General features: G+C 40.8%; 1 protein-coding gene across 4 annotated transcripts in view; it reads left to right on the forward strand.

Moving 5' to 3' along the window:
* Positions 1 to 2,837: 2,837 nt before the first annotated feature.
* The window catches only part of TENM2 (teneurin transmembrane protein 2), a gene marked incomplete at its 5' end in the record, with an annotated part of 1,007,477 nt that continues 983,361 nt past the window's right edge, over positions 2,838 to 26,953 (forward strand). For all 4 annotated transcript variants that reach the window (XM_079702682.1, XM_079702683.1, XM_079702684.1 and 1 more), the window contains one exon: positions 2,838 to 3,063. In XM_079702682.1, coding sequence (XP_079558808.1) covers positions 2,838 to 3,063 — 226 coding nt within the window. The remainder of the gene's footprint in view (positions 3,064 to 26,953) is intronic.

Consider the following 26,953-nt stretch of genomic DNA (forward strand, 5'->3'; position numbering starts at 1 on the left):
GACTGCCTGATTTTTCATGATAAGCTCAAGACCCAGATTTTAGTATAAATTCTCCTGTTTTGTCTTTTTTTTATATTGGAAATTAATAGTTAAATAGCAGGCTGAATGCAAAATGTCTGCAGTCCAACAGTCTGTGCACTCTGCTCGGTTTCCTAAGAAATCAGCTTTCCCTGGCTAAGATTTGTCATTTTCTTACCTCATTTTATATAAATGTCTATCATTTATCTGGAGGTCACATTGCTGACAAACTGAACTATCAAGGGCGTAGCCAAGAAAGAGGAATTTAGTGGGAAAAGACCACTAGGCAACCAAATTAGAAGTCAAAATGTCCAGACACTAAATTTCTTGTACTTTATAAATAGGTAATAAGCCTTTAGGCTCCCTCTTAGAGCATGATTTTAAAAAATATGTGTAAAATAAAATCACATACATACACATGTAGAAAGTCAGCCCACTTTCCAAAGCATGATGCAAATTAGAGGAGATAGGATTTCATGAGTTAGGAACACTGCAAACATTAAAAAGAAAAAACTCACAGTGAAGCAGAAGAGAAGAAAATGATAAAATCCATTAAAAACAGCCAAATCCCCTAAAAAACACTTGTGGCTTCTCATTATTGGTGCACACATTCTCATACATCCTCGGTAGGTGCTAAAGGTCTTCCTTTATCTATTTGTTGTTCAGGTATTGATATCTATCATTAGAAGTTTGAGTTTCAGGGATTCATGTGATCATCTCTACCCTCTGCCTTATGCAAATTTGCAACTATTTACCTAAGACAAAAAATTGTTTTTAATCATTCAGAGGAGAAAAAAAAAACACTTCTTTTAGAGCCCCTACCATGTGTTAGGCAGCATATTGAGAGCTTTACTACAGTATCTGTTTTAATTTTTATAAACACTCTATGCAATAAATACTATTATTTCCCACTTTCACTGTTTGAGAAACGGAGTTTGAAGGCCAGGAGTAATTTTACAAGGGCTCTGGCTTCTCAGTGGCCATGATGGGATTGGCATCCAGCAAGACTCCAGTAGCCATGCTCTTAACCAACCTGTAATATGGATTCTAAAATGTTGAGATCACACATTGGGAATTAAGGGAGAGGTTTTTGGACATCTAGAAACTGCATTAATGTTAAGACACTTGAATTCACTCTGCAGCAGCAAAAACTTCCACGCTGACATTGACTGTGTCCTCTGGGGTCTTAACTGGTGACTCTCAAAGATGCTTCTCAGCTTCCTAAGTCAGGAACTGTAGTCTCCAAGAAACTGAGAATTAAACTTTCTATAAATGACTGTGGCAACAGCACAACTGTGCTTGTTGTTTACAACAGGTATACCCTCTTTTTCATTGCCAATTGTCAAACAAAGGTGTTCACAATTACAGGCAGTTTGATACTCTATGTTAGGGAGGGTTCAGGAGATCCAGAAGGACCTCTTGGTATGAAAGGACGAGGAAGGGATAACTTGGCTTCCACTGTCTTGGGGCAGATGCCATCCACATTGCTGTGCATCCAAGCTAGTCCTTTTTGGTATACATAGGCATCCCACGACAGCGTGGTAAATAACCAAAGAAGAGCAGGGGGGTTCCAAACCACAGATCTGCTCCCCAAGTATTTCCTGACATGTTGAGGAGGCAGTGAGCAACAGTAGCCTGGAGAAAAATCATTACACTGGCCCTGGGTTGTATTTGCCATTTTAATGAAAATGTGTATTTTCCTCTTCTGTCTAGGCCCTTCCCTACGGTCCAGGCTATTTTGCATGGCCAGTGAAATCAATAAGAGCCTATCATTTGGAACTTAGTGGCATCTAAGTGTTTTGGTCTTATTTGCTAGGCAGAAGTCTAGTGTTTTCCGAATGATGTTTGTGTACATTTCCAGGCCCGGGGTGTTACACAGCAGTCTGTGGGGCTCCCTGGTTGCCAGATCATATGTTGGAAAGGCTTCTTTCCATCAGCTTACCTACTATGTTCAGTGCTCTTCCCTGTTTTTCTCTTCCACAGTGGATATCCCAGCCATGAAAAGGACAGTATGGGTAGGCTTAGGTTGATGGTCACAGGGTTGTGCCAGTTAGACCTCTGTGAGCAAGATGATGTCCTGTAGGTAGGTGACTAGGGGAAAGAAGAGACCAGGTGTGTCCAAGATACAGATTTGCAAAGAAGAGAAAACGGATGAGGAGTTTCCTGAAGGCTCATTAAAGAAATCAGAGGAAGATTGCATGTCAAGAATGCCTTATATTATTATCCTCCAGACGCAGCCAGGCAAATTTTATGTTAGTCGAATGTGACCTGGTACCATTACAAAGCATCACCAGCATATATTTATGCCTCATATGCCTTTCTTTTATTTTTATTTATTTAATTTTGGTATTTGTTTTTCCCCAGTCCTTCGATAGCAAAAACAGAGTGTAATTAAAGCGGGATAAAATCAGATTTGCTTTGAACCACTTTGTAGTAAGATCTTGCATTAGAGTGACAGACTTATCATGCCATCTTCGCACATATAGAAAATCAAAAGATGAGTTATTTTGCTTTTACTTTTTTCCCCAAATCTATTCAATTAAACAGCAAGAGAATTAATTTACTGTGTCGAGTTCTTCTATTAAGGCTGATTGTTTAAGTATACATTAAGCATTTGCAGAAGAAATGATGCAGCACTGACCAAATTTGCCTTCTTGTGTTTTTATCTGAGTTAGCGCATGAGTCAGAACTGAGAGCAGCATTTCTTAGGATCACAATCTGGGTTTTTCTCCTGTGATGTTTTTAGGTGGCCAAGTGACAAGTGCCCAAACTCAGGCCTGACTTTTCGCAAAGCATCGGCCTTCTGCCGGACCTGGATAATGGATGTCAAGGATCGGCGGCACCGCTCTCTGACCAGGGGGCGGTGTGGCAAAGAGTGTCGCTACACGAGTTCTTCCCTAGACAGCGAAGACTGTCGCGTGCCCACGCAGAAGTCCTACAGCTCCAGCGAGACTCTGAAGGCCTATGACCACGATAGCAGGATGCACTATGGAAATCGAGTCACAGACCTCGTTCACCGGGAGTCAGATGAGTTCCCAAGACAAGGTATGTAGAGCTGACCACACTGATGGTCGAGCTGTCTTACACGCTTGCACTGTTGCACATCGATGACAGAGGTTGGTGGAAATGGGGAGCAAAGCAAGCCGGCATCAACTCCCCATTAAAGTTTAGTTTAAGAGAACAATCTTCTCATTAACCCATATCAAACTCCTGTGGGGATTATACAAGGGCCTCTTTTGTTCTAGACACTCAATTCTTTGACAATTTGGTAGTTGCTTTTGGAGACCTACCAGGGTAGGTTTTGACAGATGTGACAGACAGCAGACCCTTGACCCCATGAGGGGTATTCCTGAAACCATCACGGATTCTGATCTTGAGGAACGTGGAATTATCTGTGATTTTTAAACTATTTTCCTTGAAACCGGCACACACGCCTCCCAAAGTTCAAATATCTCCTGCTTCTCACTTTGGGCTTCTTGGTTATATTCTCTTTGAACAAATGCTATAATGATAAAAACATATTTGAACCCCCCCCCCGGTATAATAATGCTTAATTTCTCTCTTTCCCCCCAAAAAAACATGTGATGTTCATTCTGAGTTACACATTTTGTTGTTTGTTTTGGAGCACAGGTGAATTCCAATTTCAGTTCCACTGATATAATTCCCCTGTACTTTCACACAAACTTAATTTTCATATAGTATTTTGATTTCTTTGGGGAGGAGAATGTTTTCGCTCCAAGCACTAACAGTTGGCATTCTCTTCATAGTCACTGTCCGTGGAGAATTTTGTTATCACCTGTCATGAGTTGCTATAAATGTATGGACAGGTAGACTCAAGCACAAACAGTCCTGAGAAGCAGTGTGTCTGAGTTGACTCGCGGGCTCCACGTGTTGTGCTTTGTGTACCAGCCTTGCCGTGTATGTGATTTACATAGAGGCTTAGCAGAATTACAAGCGTATGCACAAAAATACAGTGAATGCACCAGGAAGGGTCTCTCTGCCAGTGCCAAGGGTCAACGCCCTGCCTGCTCGGTTACTGCACCATGTGTTTATAACACCGATTCTGTAGTTCTTGTTCTATGTCCCTGTCAGTAAATGTTGCGACTAACTTAATTCCTCATGAGATACCTTAGCTTGCGTCTTAGTTCTTTCAGGCTGCTGTAATAAAATACCATGAACCAGTGGCTTATAAACAACAGAAATTTATTTTGCACATTTCTGGAAGCAGGGAGGTCCAAGGTCAAGGCACTGGCAGATTTGGGATCTGGTGAGAGGTCTTTCCCTGGCCCACAGACAGCCATCTTTCCCTGTATCCTCATATAGCTGAAGAGGGCAAGAGAGCTCTCTGGGGCCTCTTTTATAAGGGCACTGAACCCATTCATGAGGGCTCCACCCTGGTAACTTATTTACCTCCCAAAAGTCTCACCTCCAAATACCACTGTCGTTTTCGTTTCATGTAAAAAATTTTGGAGGGTCACAAACATTTAGTCTATAGCAGCTTGGAATTCCATTCCTGGTTTCTTAGCTTCCTTAAGTTACTTTACTTTTCTTTTATTTCTTAGAAAACACTACTTATATGTAATATATATGTATATATCCTATAATCCAGTGGTTGTTCTAAAAGTAACACGTTCTCAAATTCCCCTGGTTTAGCCTAGGTTCAGCTTTTATATTTAGTAGAATATTCAACAAAATCAGTGGAGAAGCAGTTAAAATTGTTTTTCCACTGCCATTGTAGACCCTTGCAGAATACACTTTCTGTTTAATCTTCACTCTTATTTTCTGAGTTGCCTTCATGTAAATGAAACACTTTGCAAACAGGGGGAGGGTTCCTTGAAAATTGTTCTGTATCAGATGTGTTTGATCTGTGAGTACCGGCAACAAGTGTTTTACTTTGTTAAATTCTCACCTGACCCCAAAGTGCATGTAGTGGGAATTGGAGAAAAAAAAAAAAAAAAATATATATATATATATATATATGAGGAATCACAGCTTAATTAAGGGAGGGCTTAAATATCCACTATGAAAAATGAGGACACCTACCTGTTATTTCCAAGAGCATCTCTAATACAAGACTCAAATATTTTGAAAGGTGATGCACGTTCAACACGGTTGAAAGCCTTTCATTTTCTGCTGTGTTTTTGGTTTTATTTATGATACTACTGCATACATTTTTGTTTCTCGTGATTCTGGGGTGAAATGTGGCCCCTCCTTCCTAAGTCTCATTAAAGGTCCATCCTGGATTCTGGATCATTGTGCACTGAGCTGTAGATCCCAGATTATTGTTGAAATGTGGATTTGCCTGTCACCTTTTCCCTTATTAATATTTACATAAAATGAAACCAAGTGCTTGGGATTTTATTTTCATATATACCTTTATTCTTCCTGTTTAATCTTGTTCCTCTCCATTGATAATAATGGAAGTCGCTTGGCCATATCAAACTGCTAGCTTTGCAATTAACAATTCACACATGCCTTGTGTTGTTATTGAGCCCATATTTGTTTGTGTAATGTGTTTGCATGAATTAAAAACTGTGCAGGCCAAAAGTAGAAATGAAAAGGCATTGGAAGTATTTGCATATGCAAGTGCAATTCCTTCTGAAGACATCCATGAATTTATGCATGAAAATGTAGTCAGTCTGAGTGGATCTACTTTGATGGGTTCTAAAATTGAACTCTGCAGGAAGTAAATAAGCACATATTTAAGGAGAGGAGGAACAGGAGATGCAATCTGGCAAGCAGCACTTTTAAAGTGAAACCTAGCCACTCCAGAGAGGGTTAAAACAAATTTTACACTCAGTAATAACAATACTTTTTAAAAATGTCCTGCATTTCCCATTTTATTTTCTTATTCATGAAATCAAAGAGGAGGATCACCTCGGCACTTATTAGCCTAGGGGTACATTAGCAAGGATCAGAGCGGGATCGTCTCCTACGGTATTCTTATTTAAAACCCAAGACACTGATCATAAAATAAACGCGCTTCTCACATACAAGCAAGTTTGGCAAATGCAGTTGGATGACACTCCAGATGCTCAGAGGGGAAAAGACTTGCCAGCTAGCAGAAGTGATTTGGGCCCAGGGTCAGACCTTGTCCTGTTTCTCCAACTGGCTGGCAGCAAGTATCAAATGTGAGAACCTGCCAGGTCCCAGCAGGAGAGATGAGCCACATGTTCCCCTGAGAAGCTTATGGAAACTCCTGTCAAAGTAAAACTTCTTTGCTCGCTTTCAACACAGAATCCTCCTCTGCCTCCTTCTGTTGTGGGTCTCTTCTCCTACAAAGAGACAATGCAAATTACCTGTCTGGCCTCTTTATGTTGGATCCTCCTGGTGTGAAGGGAGAAAATTATTGACCTTAGGTCTATGGCCGTTGGAGTCATTAGTAATTAGTAAATGACTAATCCTGCACTAAATAGCATCCTAGTGGTCTGAAAGTTAATGCACCTGACAAAAGTGACCAGTGGTCTGATCCCTGGGCAGACCCAGTCCCAGCCTAATCTGTGAAATAGATGCCACTTTGAATAATGTAGGTCAGCCAAGTTCCCAGGCAGGTTGTATCAGCTTGTTCTTTTGGACCCTGAAGTTAGGGTGTAGAACAGTGTGATATACAAGACATCCTCCCGTGACTTAGGAGCCTAAAGTTAGGTTTGAACTCTGCGTTTGCATATTTATGTACCTGTGACTCTGGTCTAATTCTGTGCTTCACCAGGATTACTATACAGTCTTCAGATGTATTAAACAACAACAATCATAATAACAAAAGAATAATGGCTAACAATTATGGAGACTTTCTTCATGGCAGGTGCCTGTCTAAGCATTTTACTTGTAGTAATTCAGTTAACGTTCAGAGCAGTGTTGTACGGTAGGTACTATTATTAATCCCTTTTTTATGGATTAGGAAACCTAGGCATGGGGAGATTAAATACGTCACCCAAGGTCACAAACATAGGAAGAACTGGAGACAGGTTTCACATCCAGGGAGCTGGATACAAGAGCTGTGTTTTAAACCATTATGTTTGAGCACTTCTCAAATAAATAAGTAAACCAATGAAAACAAGCCATTCAGCTTCAGTCAAAGGCTATGAAATTCAGTGTAGAAACTTTTTAGGTATCAACACCTATAAGCCTTTCTCAATATAGGAAGTATAATCCCTAACGTTGATGGAACATAGAATGAGCACCACCAGCCTCAATGCTGATCTAGATTCCTGTTTTTGCCCATTCCTCTCCATGTGCGCAACTATCCCAAGCTCCCCGGAAGCCTACCTTCCTACAATGCTTCTCCACCACCCACCCCTGTAGGAGAAAGTTCCCAGTGTCAGTATGTGTGCCAGGCTGTGAGCACTGATTCTCTTCCCTCCCCTAGGTCATTGCTTTTTGCACCACCTCTCATCCCGGAACACTAACCAAGAAAGGGGTCACTCTGTAAATGCTATTGCTTAGGTAAGCAGAACGGACTGGTTTTGGGCTATAGCCAAGCCTCAGTGGGCCAGAGAGTTCCGCCAGGCTGCTCACCCCTCAAACAGACCTTCTTTCCAGTTAGCAGTGCAAGTCTCTTGAGAGGGGGCCAAGATTGAATTCTGTCTCTGTATCTCAGGCTGTCTGTTTGGGTCAAGGTTGAAGAAAGAACTGGAGGAAGACTGGATTTTTGAAAGGATGCTTCCATCTCTTCTCTCCATCAGATCTAGCACAGAAACAACTTTCACTAACCCCTTGATACCCTTTAAAAATACATCAACACACACACGTACACATTTGAAGCTAGGTTTGATTTTGGCATTTCATAAACTAATTTTCACTCTTGTGATCTTTAAAATAATTGGGGCAATACGTTTTTCCTCTGTGTAATTTGGCATAGCATAAATTAAACACGTGCTAATGAGCTGAAAACTCATGAACTACCAGTAAACTCAAGTGTTACCTGTATCGATTCAATTAATGTATGTTACAGTTGTTGAAGTACATTGGAAACCTGTGAACATTTCTGTTTATACCATTGTGTTAAAATCATTATTTTTCCACTGTACCCAAAGCAACAGTTAGGTTCTATTTTGAAAACCCCAGCCTTTTAATTTATCTGCCACGATAAACCATTACGTTTTAGGGAAGGTCAGGAGTTTGGTTGGTCAGTATTTGGAAGGCTGACCAGCACCTTGAGAAGATTGCTTTCCATCTATTCTTGTACCCCTAGACTTCTTTCATACCTCAAATGAGAATAGTGTCTTACTTCTTAGTCTTTGGTTGTGTTGTTGCTTAAAGAAAAAAAAACCTTTAGATAAAGAAGGGCTCTACAACATTTCAACGTAAGATGATCTGTTATCTTCTTGCTGGCTAACTTGAATGCTTGTTGCTTCATCTGAAAGGCATATGGGAGAGCAGTTAACAATGCAGACCCAGAGTTAAACGGTGTCTATATCCCAGTATTGCTGTGTTTGATCAGTATGACCTTGATCACATTCTAGAACACAGACTAGACTAAGTCTTATTTTCTGTTCTTGTAAATGTTTCCACTAATATGATTATTGGGATCCTTTCTTACGATTATGCATTTATGCTATGGATGTTGTCTTTCTTTTAATAAAGTGCTGAATACATGCTAGCAGTTATGATTACTACTATTTTAATACTGTTGTCAGCAAGAGTGGTGATCATCTTCCCTCCAACCCTTACAATATTGTGTGTCACAGAAATCTCCCTTCTTCCCACGCCCACACCTTCGATTTGTTTCCCGTGACTTGCAAAACTTCTGACATCTTCAAAGCCAGAATTTCTCTTCCAGTTGTTGATAGCGTGTGTTTGACTCCCTACGCACCATACCTTTTGCTCCCAAAGATGAACGTAACTCACAGATTATTTCCCTATTTTTAGAGAGGAATGGAAAATACCATGTAGCAACTGTCAGCTAATGCCAACACACTGTAAGAGTTGCTAGTCCGACAATTTTACAAGTAAAAAAATAAAAGATTGGAAAAATGCTCTAAGGTAGTGTCACTGGATACAATTTTTTAAAAGATGTTTGTTTTACAGCATATAAATGGCATGTAAATCTTAGGAATGGGTTTAAATTACAAGAAGATATTATGCATGTAAACTCTGGATGAAAATTAATTCATTCTCATCACTCTACATGTAATAATTGGGAGTCCTTTTCACTTGGAGAGTTGAGCTTATCTGGATTTTCTTTGTTGTATTCACTGCCCTTCTAGGATTACAGTCTTCATGTTTCCCAGTTGTTATTCTTTCAGTAATTATCTACTGTCAATTTTGCATTCAACTTTGGATCTAACTTTCTTTGAATTGTCTTCCTTTTTCTGTTCTTTTTCCGTGATAATTCTCCATTTCACCTGAGACCTTCCCTCTTTCTTCTCCATGGCACTTCCTTTAGAACAGTCTTGTTTGTACAATGTGAACGTTCACTGCTTCTGTTTTTCAAGACTCTTTGAGTTACAAGTAAAAGTAGGATAATATCTCAACTGAAATTAGCTTCTGAAAAAATCTGATTCTTTGTCTTATGTCATTGGAGAATCTAGCAATACATCTGGCCTCACACTTAAGTCTTTTTTCTCATTCTCTTTACTTGGCTTTACTTTGGAGAGAGATCTGTTGGAAGTTGTCTGTTGATAACCCCACTCTCATATCTCTTCCCTGGGTAGCATCATTGGAAACAATCTTCTGCAATCATCAACAGAACATTCCTAAGGAAGATTCAGATGGGCCTAGCATGGGACACATGCTCGTTCCTCTGTCGTTCTAACTTCAGTTGGCCATGTCTTGGGCTTAGGCTATACCTAGCGGTAGCTTATAGTGAGTACTTTCTAAGCCTGATGGAATAAATGCCATATAGGATATAAAAATAAATGTTCTGATATCAGACATAGGTAAAGAATATCGACCGGCCTGATAATACATGCCTCCAATACTAGTGGCACTCAAGTCTGAAACAAGTGCGGTCTTTCCAAGCTCCATGTCTGCTTTCCCAACTGCCCTTGGAATATTTTTCATAGAAAATCCAGTAGAAAACTTAATTTTCTTTTGCTCAAAATCTGTTTTCATTTTTTCCCTGTTTTGGTATCCTAACTCCTGCCTTTAAGGTAGAATCTTCTAAGACTCTGTCTTCTTTTCCCCTGGCTTCTTTATATCGATGTTCACTACATCATGACCATTATCTTTCTTAATTTATTTTATTTCCAAGTTTCTCATCCCATGGGAAGCTTCCATCATTTCACTATTGTCCCACTGCCTGACCATTTAAATTGCCTTTTTCCAACAGTCTTTCCCCTGGCATGCCTTTTTGTATCATGGATAGTCTTTGAGTTTCTAAAGCACTGCCTTATTTTTTTTTATTAATTTTTTTTGAATTTTTAAGTTTTATTCTATTTTTTTTTAATACAGCAGGTTCTTATTAGTCATCCGTTTTATACACATCAGTGTATACATGTCAATCCCAATTGCCCGATTCATCCCACCACCCCCCACCCCGCCACTTTCCCCCCTTGGTGTCCATACGTTTGTTCTCTACATCTGAAGCACTGCCTTATTTTTAACGGGTGCCCGTGAGGCAATCATGTTAAGTTATGGGACACAACAGTGAATAAGGCAAACATGGTCACTAACCTCACAAAACTCAGCAATCCTAAAGAGGAAAGAAATAATAGACCTAGAACTAGATATGGGCTGGTAAACAGCACAAAAGGGAAAATACTGGATGGCTTTGGAGAGGTATCTAACCCAGAATTGTGCATCAGGGGTCTCAGAAATTGTGACATCCTTTCATACCCTTGAAGGATGAGGAAGAAGTGGGTGATCAAAGAGGCAAGAAAGAGCATTCAGGCAAAAGACAGAACATATGCAAAGATCTGGATGGGACAAAGATGAGTTGTTCCAAGGATCTAAAAGAAGTTCAGGTTAGCTGAATGTGGTGTGGGGACAGATGAGATGGAGTGGGAGAGAGAAACTGGCTCCTGAAGGCATTTCAGAGAAACGATGCTTGCTTCAGTTGATGGAGTATGTTCCAGGGAGACAAGATGGTCAGTGAAGTGGGGTAGGAGGCTGTGTTTTATCTAGGCAAGGGAGCCTAGTAGCCTGAACTGGGATAGTAGAGATGACTTGAGAAATGTTGTTGGGGAACAAAGACTGTTGACTTTTTAGGACCCTATTAAAGTGGAGCCAGGCATAATGTTCTGGATCTCTTGGGCACTGACTGTTCTCTTCTCTGCAGAGAGAATACTACCTTCCTGATGCCAAGATTACTTAAAGAGCCAGAGAAGGTCACTGCTTGTAAATAATCTCTTAAATGGAAACGCCTAAGATTGTTAGTTCAAGTTCCCCTGGAATAGCAACACAAGCCAGAGTATAGAAACGTGGTATTATAACAATTTGGATGTTTTTCTCGCTCTTATTAGGCCTGCCTATGCAAAGAGTAGCACCAGCAACAGAGTACCTCATATGGATCCAGGGCAAGGAAAATATAGGAAAAGGATTATGTTTCATCTACTGCCCTGTGTGACCACAGTACATTGCTCATTTTCTCTTGTTGGCTAAATAAATCAGGAACTCATACCAGATGTGTGTGTGTGCCTGAGTGGGTATTTTATTCCTGCCAGTTGGTAACTTGACTAGCAAAGCAGAGGATGCTGAGAATATGAAATCTATACTTTTCTGGCACCTGAGGGGGCAAGCAAGGTGAGGGAGGGAAGAAGAGTCAAGGACATTGCTGAAGTTCCTGGTTATGGCAACTGACTAAATGTTCCTGCTCATCACCGGGGCTTGAAACAGCGGAGGGGCTGGTTTGTGGGTTAAGATAGGATGTGTAACTGTGGACCTTTTGAGTTTGAAGTGCCCTTAGGCCATGCACGTGTAGATGTCTAACAGGCAGTTAAATGTACAGCTCTGAAATTCTGCTGAGATGCTTGAGCTGGATAGAGATTTAGGAGTTGACAGCTAATAATTTTATGGGACTTGGTGTGATCAGCCAGGAAAAAATATACAAGGAGCATAGATAAAGGGGTTCCTGTGAGAACACAGGTAATCAATGGACAGGAGGAGGCCAAAGATCCTGCAGAGAGAGTAGAAAAAAACTTACTTTCCTTTAGATACTCTACTTAGTCTAAATTGGACTTAGCATTCATTCCAGGTAAAAATAAATAAAACAGCACCTGTTTTATTTCCCACTGCACTACCAAGAGTTGGCTTCCTTTTCGTCCCCTGAATCAGAGGTCACGAAGTCAGGGTGCACAGGCCGTGCTTGGCCCCTACGTGGCCCACAGGTTGCGTTAGACGTTTAGAATGGCGTGCGCATAGCCAATCCATTCACGTTCCCGTTTGCTACAGGGGCCACATCACTGCTTTTTATCTTAGCACCCGTCCTCCTCTTCAGCCACTTATGTTACATGCCAGGGCCCTCAAGGCTGTTGCCATTGCCAAAGAGCATGGACTTCCCTGTGTCCACTCCTTCCTTGTAGGGTATCTACCTGCCTATTCCAGATCCTTTTGTCCCACAAGGCTTAACCTCCGGATCACCTCTGCAGAGAGAGCTCAGCCCTCGGAATCCTGCCGGCCCTTCCTCACTGTTATTGTTGTCATTAGCTCTTTAGGAGTGACTCAGCCTCCCCAGCATGTGGATGCTAGGACTCCTGTGAATAGGAGATAAACAAAGTGCTTTGCAGCTTTCTGTTCTGACTGGTGGAGGCTGCAACAAGAGAATTTATTTTTATCAGTGGCTTGTTTCCTGTTCTAATGAGAAGAATTTAAAGCTCCACGACTCAGAAAAGGAATCCACTTAGAAAGCTGGGTTGTGTTTCTATCCAGCAGGACAATATCAGATCTCACATTGTGAAATGCCAACCTGCAAGAGTTCTCTGCAACACACTTGGACGCACATAGATTGAGTTTCACTACCATTTGCTTTTTCAGAGTATTGGCGATCCAGTGATACTCTTGGCTTTTCTAGGCTGGTGCTACATACTGCAGTCCTGTCTCTGCAGGGACCTACTATGTCATACGTGTAGGGAGCCTTTGGTGCAGTGCGATTGGTGATAAGATATAATTCCGACCGGAAGCTTTAGAATAATGGCACTGTGAGAGGTCGAGTAATGGCCTGCGTCTGTCTCGGGATGCCTTACAGTCTGGGTCCAGGAGGGGTGCCGCCCCACCCGTTGATGAATCATCATGCTGATATCATCAAAGGAGACGTTACATTTTCAGTGTCATGTTTTAGGTTTTTAATTTAATTTTCAGCCCTGGCAATTCCAGAAGCATCCCTAGGGACATATGAAGAGGAGGGGGCTGGTGTCTATCCAACATGAATTCACGTTCATTTCTTGAGCACCTTAATTGGCACACGTATTTCACAAGACCTCTTTTTCTATTGCAGCCAAACTCCATCGTAACACCAAGTTACTCAGTATTCCTCCTGCTTTCCTTTCCACTCAACCTCAAGTCAGATCTACTTTAGTCATAAATCTCTGCTGGGAGCCATCAGAACAAATACTGAGTGTGTGCAAAGATATTAAAAATAAGTGCAACACAGACTTATTTAATGATGTCCAATAGCCTTTTATAATATTTGGAATATTTTACCAAAGTTACTATGAGAATTATCTTTAACACATTTTCTCCAGGATAGATCTTTCTGGGAATGCAAAAACACACACACACACACACACACACACAGAAAAGTCAGATGGGCTCTGTTATATTCTCGGCTGGACCTGTTATTCTTCTCCCTTTTCCAGATCTTTTTCTTTGGCCAGAACCACCAAATGTGAAGCTTCCCTTTGTTCACCCTGATTTCTGAATAGTAGGCATCGGGCAGTTGCTGTCCCAGTGGGATGCATTTTATTTTAAAAATAGTTTGAACTGCCTCCTTTTCAATTCCTCCTCTTCCATGGCCACCTTGACTGTATAATAGGTGCCTCTCAGTCTCTCCTTGTACAGTTCAGGTCCACTCCACCTATGGGGAATTAAAGCGCTCAATTTATTTGCAGCACTGTGAACCAAAATGTTGAATTTATTTAGAGAGTCATTCCAGTGGATTAAATTGGTTTCTATGGATCTATTTGCTGTAGCTGGAATATTGACAGAAGGGAGGAATATTACTTTAATGTCCTCAAAAAAAAATAAAAAAGATCCAGTCAACTGCAGGATAAATGTCCATAGCCCCCCAAAAGCCCTCTCAAAATGACTGCAAATTCAGGTGACCCCATCAGCTTTAAAAAGGTCCCCGTCCACCTGGGAACCTCGGGTTCAAATGTTCCTTAGTTCACAGTGGCAATTCAGTTAAAGCTCACACTCTTGACCCCCATTTATATTGGTTGCAAAAGCCCAGCCAGGAGATGACCCAGTTAACACTTTGTGCTTCACAAACCCAGAGCTTGAACAGCAGGGAGGCTCCAGCAAAGTGCTGAGTTGTCCTAGCTGAGCAGTGAGGGGACAGCAAGTGGGGCCACCCCTCACTTCATTTCTGTTTCTGGACCACTGGCAACTCATCAGACTCCTCTGGGGTGTTTTGAAAAGTCCCCATGCCCAGGCCGATTCAATCAGAACCTCTGGTGGGGGAGTAGAGGAGGGGTGCAGCGTTGGATATAGGCATGAGTATTTTTAAAACTGTACTTTTACATAAATGAAACATCTCAAAGGATTGAGTGCAACAGGACACAGACTACAGAATGTAACAATTTCTTTGGTAACTAACAGCATTGCAAGCTTACAGGGCTTTATGCTTAGCGTAGTGACTTGGAATCTCACTTTTCGTGCCGAAGCCCCTAATTCCAGTTTTAATAGCACCTCATAATTCTTAGACGGTTTTGGTTAATAAATGCCATGTAGCCGGGAGCGCATTACCTCATGTTTCCGAACCAAACCAATAATGAGCAACCATTTGACTCTGTATCAGTTTTATCATAGGTCCCTGGTTGCCAGGGTCCACCTATTTGTTATGAGTCAGAAGAAGCAAAGGGACTGATTCTTCTAGAACTCCTGCTTCTTGTTGTACATTCTGTGAAACATTAAAAGTGAGGTTTAATTTGAGCACCTGGCTTGGAATGTAGCGCATAATCAATTAATTGTGTCAACTGATCCAACATCTTCAGTGTCAAAGCAGTCACGACAAATTGAAACCTATCCTCAGAAGAAAGACAGCCAGGTTACATGTATGGTGAAAGGTGAAGCCAGTGAGGAAGGATAATGTTAATACTGGGTTCCTACCTGCTTTTCAATGTGAATATTTATTGAGCCTGAGAATAGTTCAAGTGAGGTTGAAAGTCTGACACTCACAGGGAAGGTAACATATCAAGAAACCAAGCAGGCTGGGTTTTCACCCGTGTGTCACGGTGGACACTGTCTTGATTCGGATTATATATGTCCAGACTGTGCCTCTCAGCTCTGGCAATTTGGTGCCTTTGGGAATTCAGGTCTAGTGTTGTTAGATCTTCGACTTTTCAAGAAAAGTGAGAAATCTGGATTTTATTTTCATAAAATTCTCAGATTTTATTTTTTATTTTTTTTTTTGGTGGTTCACATTGCTTCCTTGTTTTAATTTTATTGGAGTTTAGTTGACTTACAACTTTGTTAGTTTCAGGTGTACAGCAAAGTGATTCAGTTATACATATACATATATTCATTCTTTTTCAGATCCTTTTCCCATATAGGTTATTACAAAATATTGAGTAGAGTTCCCTGTGCTATACCGTAGGTCCTTTTTGATCATCTATTTTATATATAGTAGCGTGTGTATGTTAATCCCAAATGTTGCTGGAATGGCCACTCCTGGGGCAGTTTAAGTAGGCTCTGCACACATGCTGGCCTCATCTCCTGCCCCAGAACTTTCTGATGATAAAGTGCTGAATGCCGTTAAGGACGGGGACAATGGAGTGTAAGAAAGTCCACCGTTGGCAGCGGTGGGGCTCCCTTGACCAATAAGTTCAGAAGCCAGTGGATAGGAAGCTAAGGATAAATGCCCCTCCCCTTCATCCTGAGAAGCACAGCCTAAGGTTCCAGCTCCACCGTCACTAAACACCCACAGCAATGACCAACTCTATGACAGATTCTTTTTTTTTTGCGGTACACGGGCCTCTCACTGTTGTGGCCTCTCCCGTTGCGGAGCACAGGCTCCGGATGCGCAGGCTCAGTGGCCATGGCTCACGGGCCCAGCCGCTCCGCGGCATGTGGGATCTTCCCGGACCGGGGCACGAACCCGTGTCTCCTGCATCGGCAGGCGGACTCTCAACCACTGTGCCACCAGGGAAGCCCTATGACAGATTCTTGTATTGATGCTCCCTCCTGTCCTGGTTTTCATCCTGTCCTTCACTCCTGTTCCTTTGATTCACTTCACAAATAATATACTTGTTCACAAGAATTTTTCGCAGCACCTGCTTTCAGGGCAAAGTTGGTTAAGGCCTTTGGCAGCTCAGTCGTTTTAAGCATCGTCATGTAGGCCAAAAGAAGACTATCTATAGAAAAGATGTAGCTCCTGAAGCTGCCAGCGTAGGACTTCTTAGCTGGGAAACGGTTGATTTAAAAAGAAGGTGTTGAGCTTGTGATAAAGACGTGGCTTGGTACTTACTAAATTTTAGAAGGTTTGTGATTTGTTTTCTGGATTTTGTTTGCATAAGAAATGTACTTTTTTTCCTGTTTCTTTGGTTGGTTGGTTTTTCAAAAACTTTTAATAAACTTTTAGTTTTAGAATAGTTTTACATAAAAGTTGTAAAAATACAGAGTTGCCTGGTTGGTTGTTTTTTTGTTCTTGTTGTTTGTAGTGCATGTGAGCTTTCTAACTACATGCCTAACAAACCTGATATTGCTCTTTCCCCTTAGACGCTATTATATCAGATCTCAGAAAGTGCAGAATAGCGAGCTTAGCCTGCAAGTTCCTTGGGGACGAAGACAGTGCCTCAGTCATCTTTCCATCCCCTTTAATACCAGCCAGAGTGCCATGCACGGGGACATTTAATAAATATTTGTTGAACACGGGGTTCCCATCACACATTAGAATCTGGAGGGATCACATCCGGTCCCCAAGCTCTGCCACCAGATCCCCATTCCACCTCCCCACAGGGCAGCTTTCCCCCTGTGTTGTTTCGGTTTGGCCACGGCAGATTGGGAAGGATCATCGGAAGGCTCAGTTTTTTTTTTACTCAGGGCTGGCTTTGCCAGACCTCCCCCCCCACCTCCGCCACCTCCGCCACATTCTCAGGCATGATCAAGTGATCTTGGTGCCAAACCAAGCCAGAGCTGCCAATTGGCCACCTCTGGTACCCGGAGAGCTTTCTAGGATGTGCCTGTGCCCTGCATGTCACGATGTGTTTCTAGCCAAACCCTGAGAGAAAGCCAACAAGTTTTGCTTCTTTTCTAGATCCTCTAAGCACACATGCTGCTTATTTACTGGGTGGCTAACAAAAACAACAATGATAACACATGCTATAATTTCAGCGTCGGTTCTCAGTAAAGCTTTACAAGGTCCTTTTTTTTTTTTTTTTTTTTTTTTTTTTTTTTGCGGTACGCGGGCCTCTCACTGTTGTGGCCTCTCCCGTTGCGGAGCACAGGCTCCGGACGCACAGGCTCAGCGGCCATGGCTCACGGGCCCAGCCGCTCCGCGGCATATGGGATCCTCCCGGATCGGGGCACGAACCCGTATCCCCTGCATCGGCAGGCGGACTCTCAACCACTGCGCCACCAGGGAGGCCCTACAAGGTCCTTTTATTAACCCTTTTCAGGAAACACAAGCGACTTGATCGCGAAGCCATAAAACATAGAAAATTAATATCTGTGTGAACAACTTAACTTTTGTTCAACCTTGGTTTACATCTCAGGAGAATGGTTAGTCGAAGAACGTTAAATTATGCAGTACCTTAATACCGTAAGCTACTTGCTTTCAGTCTTTAACAGAATTAGAAGAATTCAGCATTCTATGTACGGGATTCAGCACATTTTATAAAGGGACTGGGTTAGGAATGAAATGAACAGAAGCCACCTTCTTTCATAGAGTTTTGTTGTGTCTTGTTTTTTTAATTATAATACTTTCTGGTTAAGTAGTTATGAAGTACCAGGAATTCTTTCATGCACCATACATGTATCCATTCAATATCTCCCCAATTTTAAAAATGAAAAAGCAGGTACAGAGATCATAGATAATTAAAGCTAAGTGGACAGTGGGAATTCACTGGAGGATTTTCAGCTGGAGAGCAGTATAATGCCATTTACCTTGTAGAGAAGTCCCTGGCTTCTCTGTGGGAAACAGATCCTAAGGTAGTTAGAGAGGCAGCAGGGAGAACAGGTAAAAGCCATCCAGGGTTGCCAGAGTCCTACATGGGGTTCAGGTGTGTCTGATGGAAGTTTGGAGTCTGAGTTCAAATCATACAGGAAGGTGGTAAACTGACCCCTTGTACTCGATTTGCTAAGTTTTGGATATGAGCAATGGACATTTCGTAGAGCACAATGAAAGCACATTTCAATTAGATCTTGGCCCTTATCCATAAGTCTTACTTTCTGGATCAGAACAGTGGGTCCAACCCTTTTGTTCCTTATCTCAAACTAGGTGCCCTCCGCTAGCCTGTACTCCCCTGCCCTGTACACACAGTGAGCACTGAGTTCCTGCTCCTCAGTCACCCTTAGTGGACAATGATTCCTTGGCTTTTCAGAGCTGATTTAAAATTCTGGTATATCATAGTTTTTTTTTTTTTTTTTTTTTTTTAAGACCAGAAAATCCTCTGTCATACAAAAACATACTCATCCTGGTTGTGTGGACTATCACAGCTTCTTGTTCACAGGTAACTTTCATGGAGAGTTGCAGAACTACCAGCTAAGCCAAGTGTTGAGGAAACAAAACAAAGAAGTGGCTAAGAGCTCAGCTTGAAAATTTGCCATTTGCATGACTGACTTAGCCCCCAGGCCAACCAATTATTCTGCAAACTCTGTCTTTTTGGAATTTTCTGTCACCATCATCCATTTCCCCAATTCCGTATCACCATAGTACTCTCCTTTTGTCTAAGACAGAGACAAAAGAATTGTAACAATAATGTTAGTAGCTTAAATTTACTGAACAGTTACTGTCTCATCATAACCTATGAGATTTGTACATGAAACTCATCACTACTTTTAAGGACTACCAAGGTTTAGAGGGTTTAGTTACCCTACTAAGGACAGGCCCCTTGTATGTAAGGAATGGAAGAGAACTGAACTTAAGCAATCTGATTTGAGTGGCTGCTGTTTGTAGGGGCTAGAAAATGTTTGTTGATTGACTACATAACAACCATACTTCCCTCTACACTTGCTGGAGGGAAGAAATCAAATCCAAATGTTGAGATGGCCTGAACAGCCAGGCTGCCGAGAAGCAGAGTATGATTACAGCTATTAAGACAATGCAGAGGGTTATTTTGGTGCTCAGATCTGCGCAGCCAGATGGAAATCGTAGTTCAGGCTTAGTGTTGTCAGACAGCAGAGGCTTTGGGCCAAGGGGAAGGTACGGGTGAGTGATTTTTGACTGTTTATCTCTAATGTGTGTGGCCAGTGTCACTCCCATCTCTGATGGCTGTGATTTATTCTATTATACTGTCAGGATTAAAACACCTTAGCAGGAGAAAAATAAAGGGAGGGATACAAATGCTGTGTCATTGATGTGACAGATGCTATTTCTCTGGAAGGCATGGACGATGAGGGCATGGAAGCTCTCAGAAGTGCCACGGCCAGAGAATATCAGAACCAGATAGACCCTTAGGGACCAGCTGTTTCAAACCACTCATTTGACAGATAAGGAAACTGAGATTCTGGGGCTTCTGTGGTGGCCAAGATCACACAAGCCTCTAAGTTTAGAGCTGGACCCCTAGTTCCCACCTCCTAGTTCAGTGTTCATCCCGCTCTGTCATCAGCTGGTCAAGTTCATGGTTCCTTTCCCTAGATTCATTGAGTAGAGTTTTACATTATATTTATGAGTTTTACATTCTACATGAAGTAAAGACTCTGTCTATATTTTAACAAGGTTAAAGAAAAGTAGGAAGCATGGGCTGGAAATTATTCCCTTTGCTCTGCAGTATCCATGCAAGTATTATCATTGTAACCCCAGAGCGTGGTGGTCCTTAGCTCTCCTCCTTGCTATCTTTTTTGGCTAGCGCCTTTCCATTCCCCGAACCAAAGGAGACCCTTTGCACCTCCTCATTCCTGTTAAGTGATGAGCTGAGCCATTCTTTGCCTGCTGTAGCCGCCAGCTCCTTGCTGTGTTCTCACCCATCCTTACCTCACGGTCTTCATCTCCCGTCTCTCTCCCGCTGTTTCCTGTGTGAATAGAGAGGCTGGATCGGAGCAAGTCAGAGTTCCAGCCTGCCAAGAAACCCCAGTGCCTGTCTCTCCCCCTCCTGCCTCCCTCCTCACTTGTTCCTCTCTGCACAGATTTTCCAGCAACTCAGATATTCTGAACTCCTTGAAATCAGTAAAAGGACCCAGAATTTGAAGCAGAAAGACGTGGCTCCATGCCCAAGGCAGACCTCGGGGAGCCACGTGATGCTGGACGAGTCTTAGGTCTCTCTCTGGGGCGAAGTGTGCTCCTCTGTACAATTGGTGTCTTAGTCCCTACTCCAAAGTGTTATTTGGGGGGTAATCTTCGTTAATGGTGAAATACTTTGTAAACAGTGTTCGTTACCACCAGATTGTTACTGTGAGTGAAAAGCCTAGCGACAAATGACTTTGGAAATGCTACAGTTCTATTTGCGAATCCCCATAAGCCCGAACGCATTCACCTGTTGACACAGAGCTCCTGTGGGAAAATCTGTCCCAGCCCAGAAGGCTGAGCCCAGGAACCCCCAGAGCTGTTGGATCTTTCGGGTGCCAGAGAGTGCTGTGTTTTCCTCTAGCCTCACTGCCCACCAGCGCCATTCTGTGTCCACCCATAAACAGGGCCAACTTCCCAACTCTGAATTCCGCTTATCATTTAGTGGAGAGGTAGCATTTCTTGTGGCCCAAATCTCACCAAGTCTCCCATGTAAATATACCATCGGGCTCTGCCTGTACTCTTCTCTACGAGACAATGCTGCCACGGCATGGGTTAAGACCACAGCCTTCAGCGATTTCCATTATTCTCTAGTCATGGACGTGGACACCTACATGCAAAAGTAGCCCTTGAAAGACAAACCAAGGGAACCGATTGCAGAGGTGAGGGTGGCGGCAGGGAGGTGGGCATTCCTGCTCAGTCAGAGCTCAAACTCATCTAAAACGAACCAGCCACGTAGTAAATGTGACTTTTAGAGTTGCCTAGAGTTCTAAACTATCTAATTTTGTAGCAGCTAAAATCTTTATCTGTAAGGGGGTGCTTTGAAATTTAAAAAATCACTTTTCTAAGAGAATGTTTCTGTCACCCCTAATAATTTTCCTACTTTGTGTCCCTATGCTGAGGCAGGTATGCTTGCCGTGGATGTAGTGCTGCAAAGAAAAACGGGAGGAACAAAGACCGCTGTTCTCCCTTCTCTCTGATCCCAGTGGGTTGGTACCAGAATAAAAGCAATCTTTTCCAAAGCTCAAACTAGGGATGGATCCCTCAGAAAAATGAATGTCTGTAAACAGCTTGAAAACCTCATCCACTGTTTCCTTTATTTTCACCCCCATTCAAACCTTAGGGCTGTGAAAAGGATTCGAAACCTCAAATCCAGGCTAGTTACTTTAAACCATAGGAGATCACTCAGTCAACAGACACTTACCTATGGCTGGCTTTGTCACGAGTTTTGTTTGGGATCTGGGGATACAGACCTGAAAAAGGTATAGTCCACGCTCTCAGGAAATTCACAAGTCCATGCCAGAGAGGTAAAAGGGCTCTATAATGCTAATAATATCAGACAGAAACTACCCCGGCCCACAGAAGCACAGAGTATGGCAGGAGCAGAAGGGAAGGCTTCTTGGAGATGGTTGAGATTTTGCAGTGCGAGTCAAGGTTGAGTTTGCTGAAGGTTTCCTGAGATCCATTTAGGTTTGCTCTAGTGTGAACTAGATTACTAAAATAGACAGAGAAAATAGCATCCCGATATTTAAATACATGATTACCCTTTCTTTATAAGTACTTAGCTGGAAGTGTCTTAGGATGAACCCTAAAGCGCCTATCTGTGAATGTACACCATATTGGAAACAGATTTACTGTCCTGAAGTGTAATGCTTACTCAGCCATCTGATGAGATCTGAGCACCGAACAGTTTGAGAGGGATGCATAGAGCTGTTTTATTACAAGATGCTGTTATGAGTTATAGCAGCTTTCCTTATGCTATACGGCTGTCGCCAAACAAGTTACATGAATATAAGCAGTTTTATTTGCAATTTTTTGCTTACATTTTCTTAGCGTATTCTGATTATGGCTTCTCACAGCCCGACTCATGCTCCTGTGGCAGTTCCAGTATATTGCTTTATTCAGAGCCAAAAGGAGCCTTTAAAAACATTTGTAGAAAGTTCTCCTCTGAGTATGCAGTGTTTGTGTTTAATGGATGCTATCACCTGGCACTTGTTTAAAAAAAGAAAAAGAAAAAGAAGACTTTTCACTCTTGAAAATATGTGTTTATTTCAGAGCAAACTTAATAAACACATTAATTAGCCTCTCATTTGATGCAGTTTTGGCGACCTCTGAGTAGGAGGTTTTGTGTTTTAGAAGAGAAAAACAAATAGCATTTTGAATTTCGTTTGATCAGGACTGAATCCAAAACAACTAAAATAAGAAAGAATTAATTTCACATGAGAGATGTACACCAGGCTTGGTTATTACATACACATTATAGGCTGGAAAATTAGTGATGTTGATTCCCCTTGATTGTGTGAAAGTAAATCAGAGAAATTGATGACATTAATAAAAATGATAATAACAGTAAATTAGTTTATACTAAATGCGAATAATTGTTAAGCTGGCACCCGAATGAACCTTAGACAGCTAGGGACTTAGTTTCAATCCCATTTATTTTTATTTTATTAAGTATCCTTTTAATCAGATTGTTCTTAATAATTACAATCAATATGTAGCATACAATGCTCAGAATTCAGCATCTTCCTTCCTTTTGCTGTTTATTTATGGAAAACAGTGTGTTCATTAGTGCTTGGCTTGGCCCAGTGTTTGAGAGATCCTGGACATTTGCACAGGACTGCATGCATAACCAGGCTGCAGTGACAAGGTGGGGAGGGCACAGGCTGCTGCATGGAGTTTTGCATAATTTAGGGGATCAGTCTTTAAGAATCTTTCAAATGACTAGCACTGGATTTTTGTTTTTCCTGTATGAAAGAAATTCACATCCATTGTAGAGAATTTGTAAATAAATATATAAAGAAGTAAAGTATAACAACCTATTATTTTACCTCCCAACAGTAATGGCTATTATCATTTTGGAATATTTATTTTCTAGCCTTTTAGCTGTTTATGTATTTGTGTAATGTGTTTTCAAACTTGGAATTATATGTACTATGTAGTACCCTACTCTTTTTATTTATTATGTCATGAATGTTTTCCTTTTCTTAAAATATTCTTCTGAAATAAGTTTTCCTTAACAGCTAGCTGTGTGGCATTGTCCTATAGATATACCCACACTATGCTTCTCATTTAATCTTTTTCTTCCAGTGGAATTTTAGCGTTCATGCATTTTTTATTACAGTGCTTCAGTGAACATCATTCTACATAAATCTCTGTGCATGTCACTAATTTCCTCTGAAAAACTTGTATTTTAAATTATGCTAATGTAGAAGGAAAAAAGAACAAGTAGGCTAGACTTTAATGTAGGTTTAAACATTTAGGTACTTCTTAAAACAAAATTAAAATTCAACTTACAAATCGTATCCCAATGTCATATTTTATAATGTATCATTTTGTTGTAATGATACTTTGCTAAACCAATTTTAATTTGTATGAGTATAGGGATCCTATGTCATAGTTCTCTAGAGCCCAGTTAAGGAGGGGGTCCGTGAGGTCAAATGACTACCCCTCAAACCTCAGGATTTTTGTAATGGCATCCTAATTGCGAACTCCTATGAAATTTTGGATTGTAACATATAGTTGTAGGATATACTTTTAATTTCACTTGACCATACACATATATAGTTATATACATATGTGTATAAACATACACATACTAAATATATGCTAGATAAATCACATAAAACATACTACATGTATTAAACACATTAAAATATGTATTTATATATCTATGTTCATGAACATACATAAAAATCATATTTATTAAATGTGTGTTATATTATTTAAAGAGTTTGTACATAGAGTTCGGTGATTTGATTGGGTTTGGTTGTGATGTATTTTAATCAGATGGTCATTAGAACGGTTAATGATAAATTCTGTAGGTCGTATAGTAATCTGATCTACTGTTAGTTTCCATTTGCCCTAACTATAAAGTATCGCTTAGAGTTTATCTCTAAAGGAACTCCTGCATCCTGGTCCAAAATGCACAAACGCCAGAACAGAAAAGATGGAGTCAAGAGACAAAGGCAGGGATTGCTGGATTTTTCTGTCTCATTTTGTATGTGTCTGTGGGAAGCTTTCCACCTATACAACAAATCATCCCTAGGGAGGACAGTGTCATGATATGAGAAAGGAACGAAAAATGAAATGATGTCTGATTCCCGAGGGAAAAATAGGTCTTATGTGAAAATTAATCTCAGTGTGTTACAACAGTTGCTATATAAACCTGAACAAAAGGAAAAAAAAAAAAAAAAACCTTGTGAGAAGATGCTTTTTCCCGCTGAAGCTATCTTTCATATCCATCTCTGTAGTTTTGTGGGGAACTACCAAGGTGATGCAGTATAAGGGCTCAGACGCTGTGCAGCCAGCACATGTGCTGCCAGATGGGACCCTGGCAAGAGGACCACACTGTCCTCAGGAAGCCTCGACCCTTACCCAAACCCTTACACTAATTTACTTTCATTTCCTTGGCAAGTCAGTTACCCCCTTTTTTTTTTTTTTTTTTTTTTTTTTTTTTGCGGTATGCGGGCCTCTCACTGCTGTGGCCTCTCCCGTTGTGGAGCACAGGCTCTGGATGCGCAGGCCCAGCGGCCATGGCTCACGGGCCCAGCCGCTCCGTGGCATAGTTACCCTCTTTAAGTCTCAGTTTTCTTCCCTAAAGTGAGGCCAAGAAACATGAATGATCCTTAAGACCCCTCTCAGATCAGTATATCTAGTCATAATTAATTTCACAATTAATTATTAATAGCACAGTGTGAGAGATCCGATGACCAAGACCGCAACTATATTTAAATATACAGATACAAGTGAGTACCATTTGGAGTGAAGAACCTCCAGATTCCCCCCTGCAAAAAGAGTTTCCTTTATCCTCCACCTACTTCCTGCCCTGAATGTCATTTTCATGCTCACCAAGATCCTCTACCAGATTATGACATTCCTCTTCTTTGATCCAAGTGGATTCTGTTTATAAATATTGAATGACTGACATAGCCTCCCAGTACTGCCTTACAGTGGCAAATGGTGTTATAAAGGGATTGGGCATTTTGGAAAAATTCTTATGGATATTAATTATATACAGGAGGAGTCAAAAATAACTTTCCTTACGTTTTTACTTCTCACACTCTTGAGGAATTGAATGTTTGTTCTCCTAGTATGCTTATCAGTAAATTCTTAATTTTGTTAAGGAAAAAAAAAAAATCCAGGGCAAGTGCTTACATTATCACCATCATCTGCTTGAAGCCTGAATTTCATTAAGTAGATTGTTAATAAAATGAGGAATGATATATCACAACTGCAATGCTGCGTCTCCCAAAGTTAATGAAGAGTTATAATTTTCTAGACGATAAATTAAAAGGCTGTTAAAATGGTTGTAAGACTGTCAACAGATTTAGCAGCATTCCAATTAAAATAGTGCATTAAAGAGAATTAGAATCTTGAATTTGGAGAAATGAGAAAATATGTTTAATATGTGATTTAATATAGTTGGGAGCCCCAGAATCTTTACATAAGATGAGATGGATCTCATCTTAAAGGTGACATGACACAGTTAACAAAAAAGTGGGACATCACTATCTAATACAGTTTCACAGACTTGTTCAATAATTTGCTTGCCTCAAACATTAAAATTATTTTTTTTAAGTTGTAGAAATAATATTGGAGTAATAATTATCTAATATATAAAATACATTAGTATATGCATATTATATGTATAGTATTAATATATGTTAGTAATATATACATTTTTGTATCACCCACTCCTAACAAATCATTGACTTTCATTTTTCCTTTTGATACTCATCCTTCTGGATACACAGAATAGTTGATAGAACAGAATGCATTTTTACATAGAATAGTCACATTTTTACATGCTTTTTTTCAGTTATACTTCAGTCTTACTTATCTTCAATGATTTCCTTTTTAATCACTGAATGCCACATATAGGATTGAGGCACTAAATTTTGCTTAACCATTCCCTGCATGTTAAGTTATTAGGTCACTTCATGTTTCAATAAATAATTTTGTATTTACTTACAGTAGGTTTCTAGAAATAGGATTAATGGGTGATAGAGAATGGACTCTTTTGTGACTCTTGAAACATCCAATGACTTTCATCATTTTACACTACCACCAGTAATTTAACTATGATTGTAATTCAGCTACAGGCTGAACAGTGTTAGATGGCATCATTATTTTATAACTTTTGCAAAATTAATAGGTAAGATGGTACCATATGGTTGTTAACTTATTTTTAACCAATCTGCCCCAAGAATTTCACTGGTAATTAGATAACATGACCATGTTTCTCTATTAATTTGGCTTTCTAAGTTTTATTCTTTGACAAGTGGTAATATGTAAGGTGGCCTGCGTATGACGCCATAATTTTCCATTAGAAGGTTTTTGAGATATTCATGGAATTGAGATTAAGTTCAAACAAAGGTAGGCATCTGTTGCTAGGAATAATAATATTTAATATAGCAAGACAGCAAGTGTTTAGAAAAGTGTTATAAAGTCAGTAAC

This window comes from Hyperoodon ampullatus (genome assembly GCF_949752795.1).
Source record: "Hyperoodon ampullatus genome assembly, chromosome: 4".
In the NCBI taxonomy this organism is placed as follows: domain Eukaryota; kingdom Metazoa; phylum Chordata; class Mammalia; order Artiodactyla; family Ziphiidae; genus Hyperoodon; species Hyperoodon ampullatus.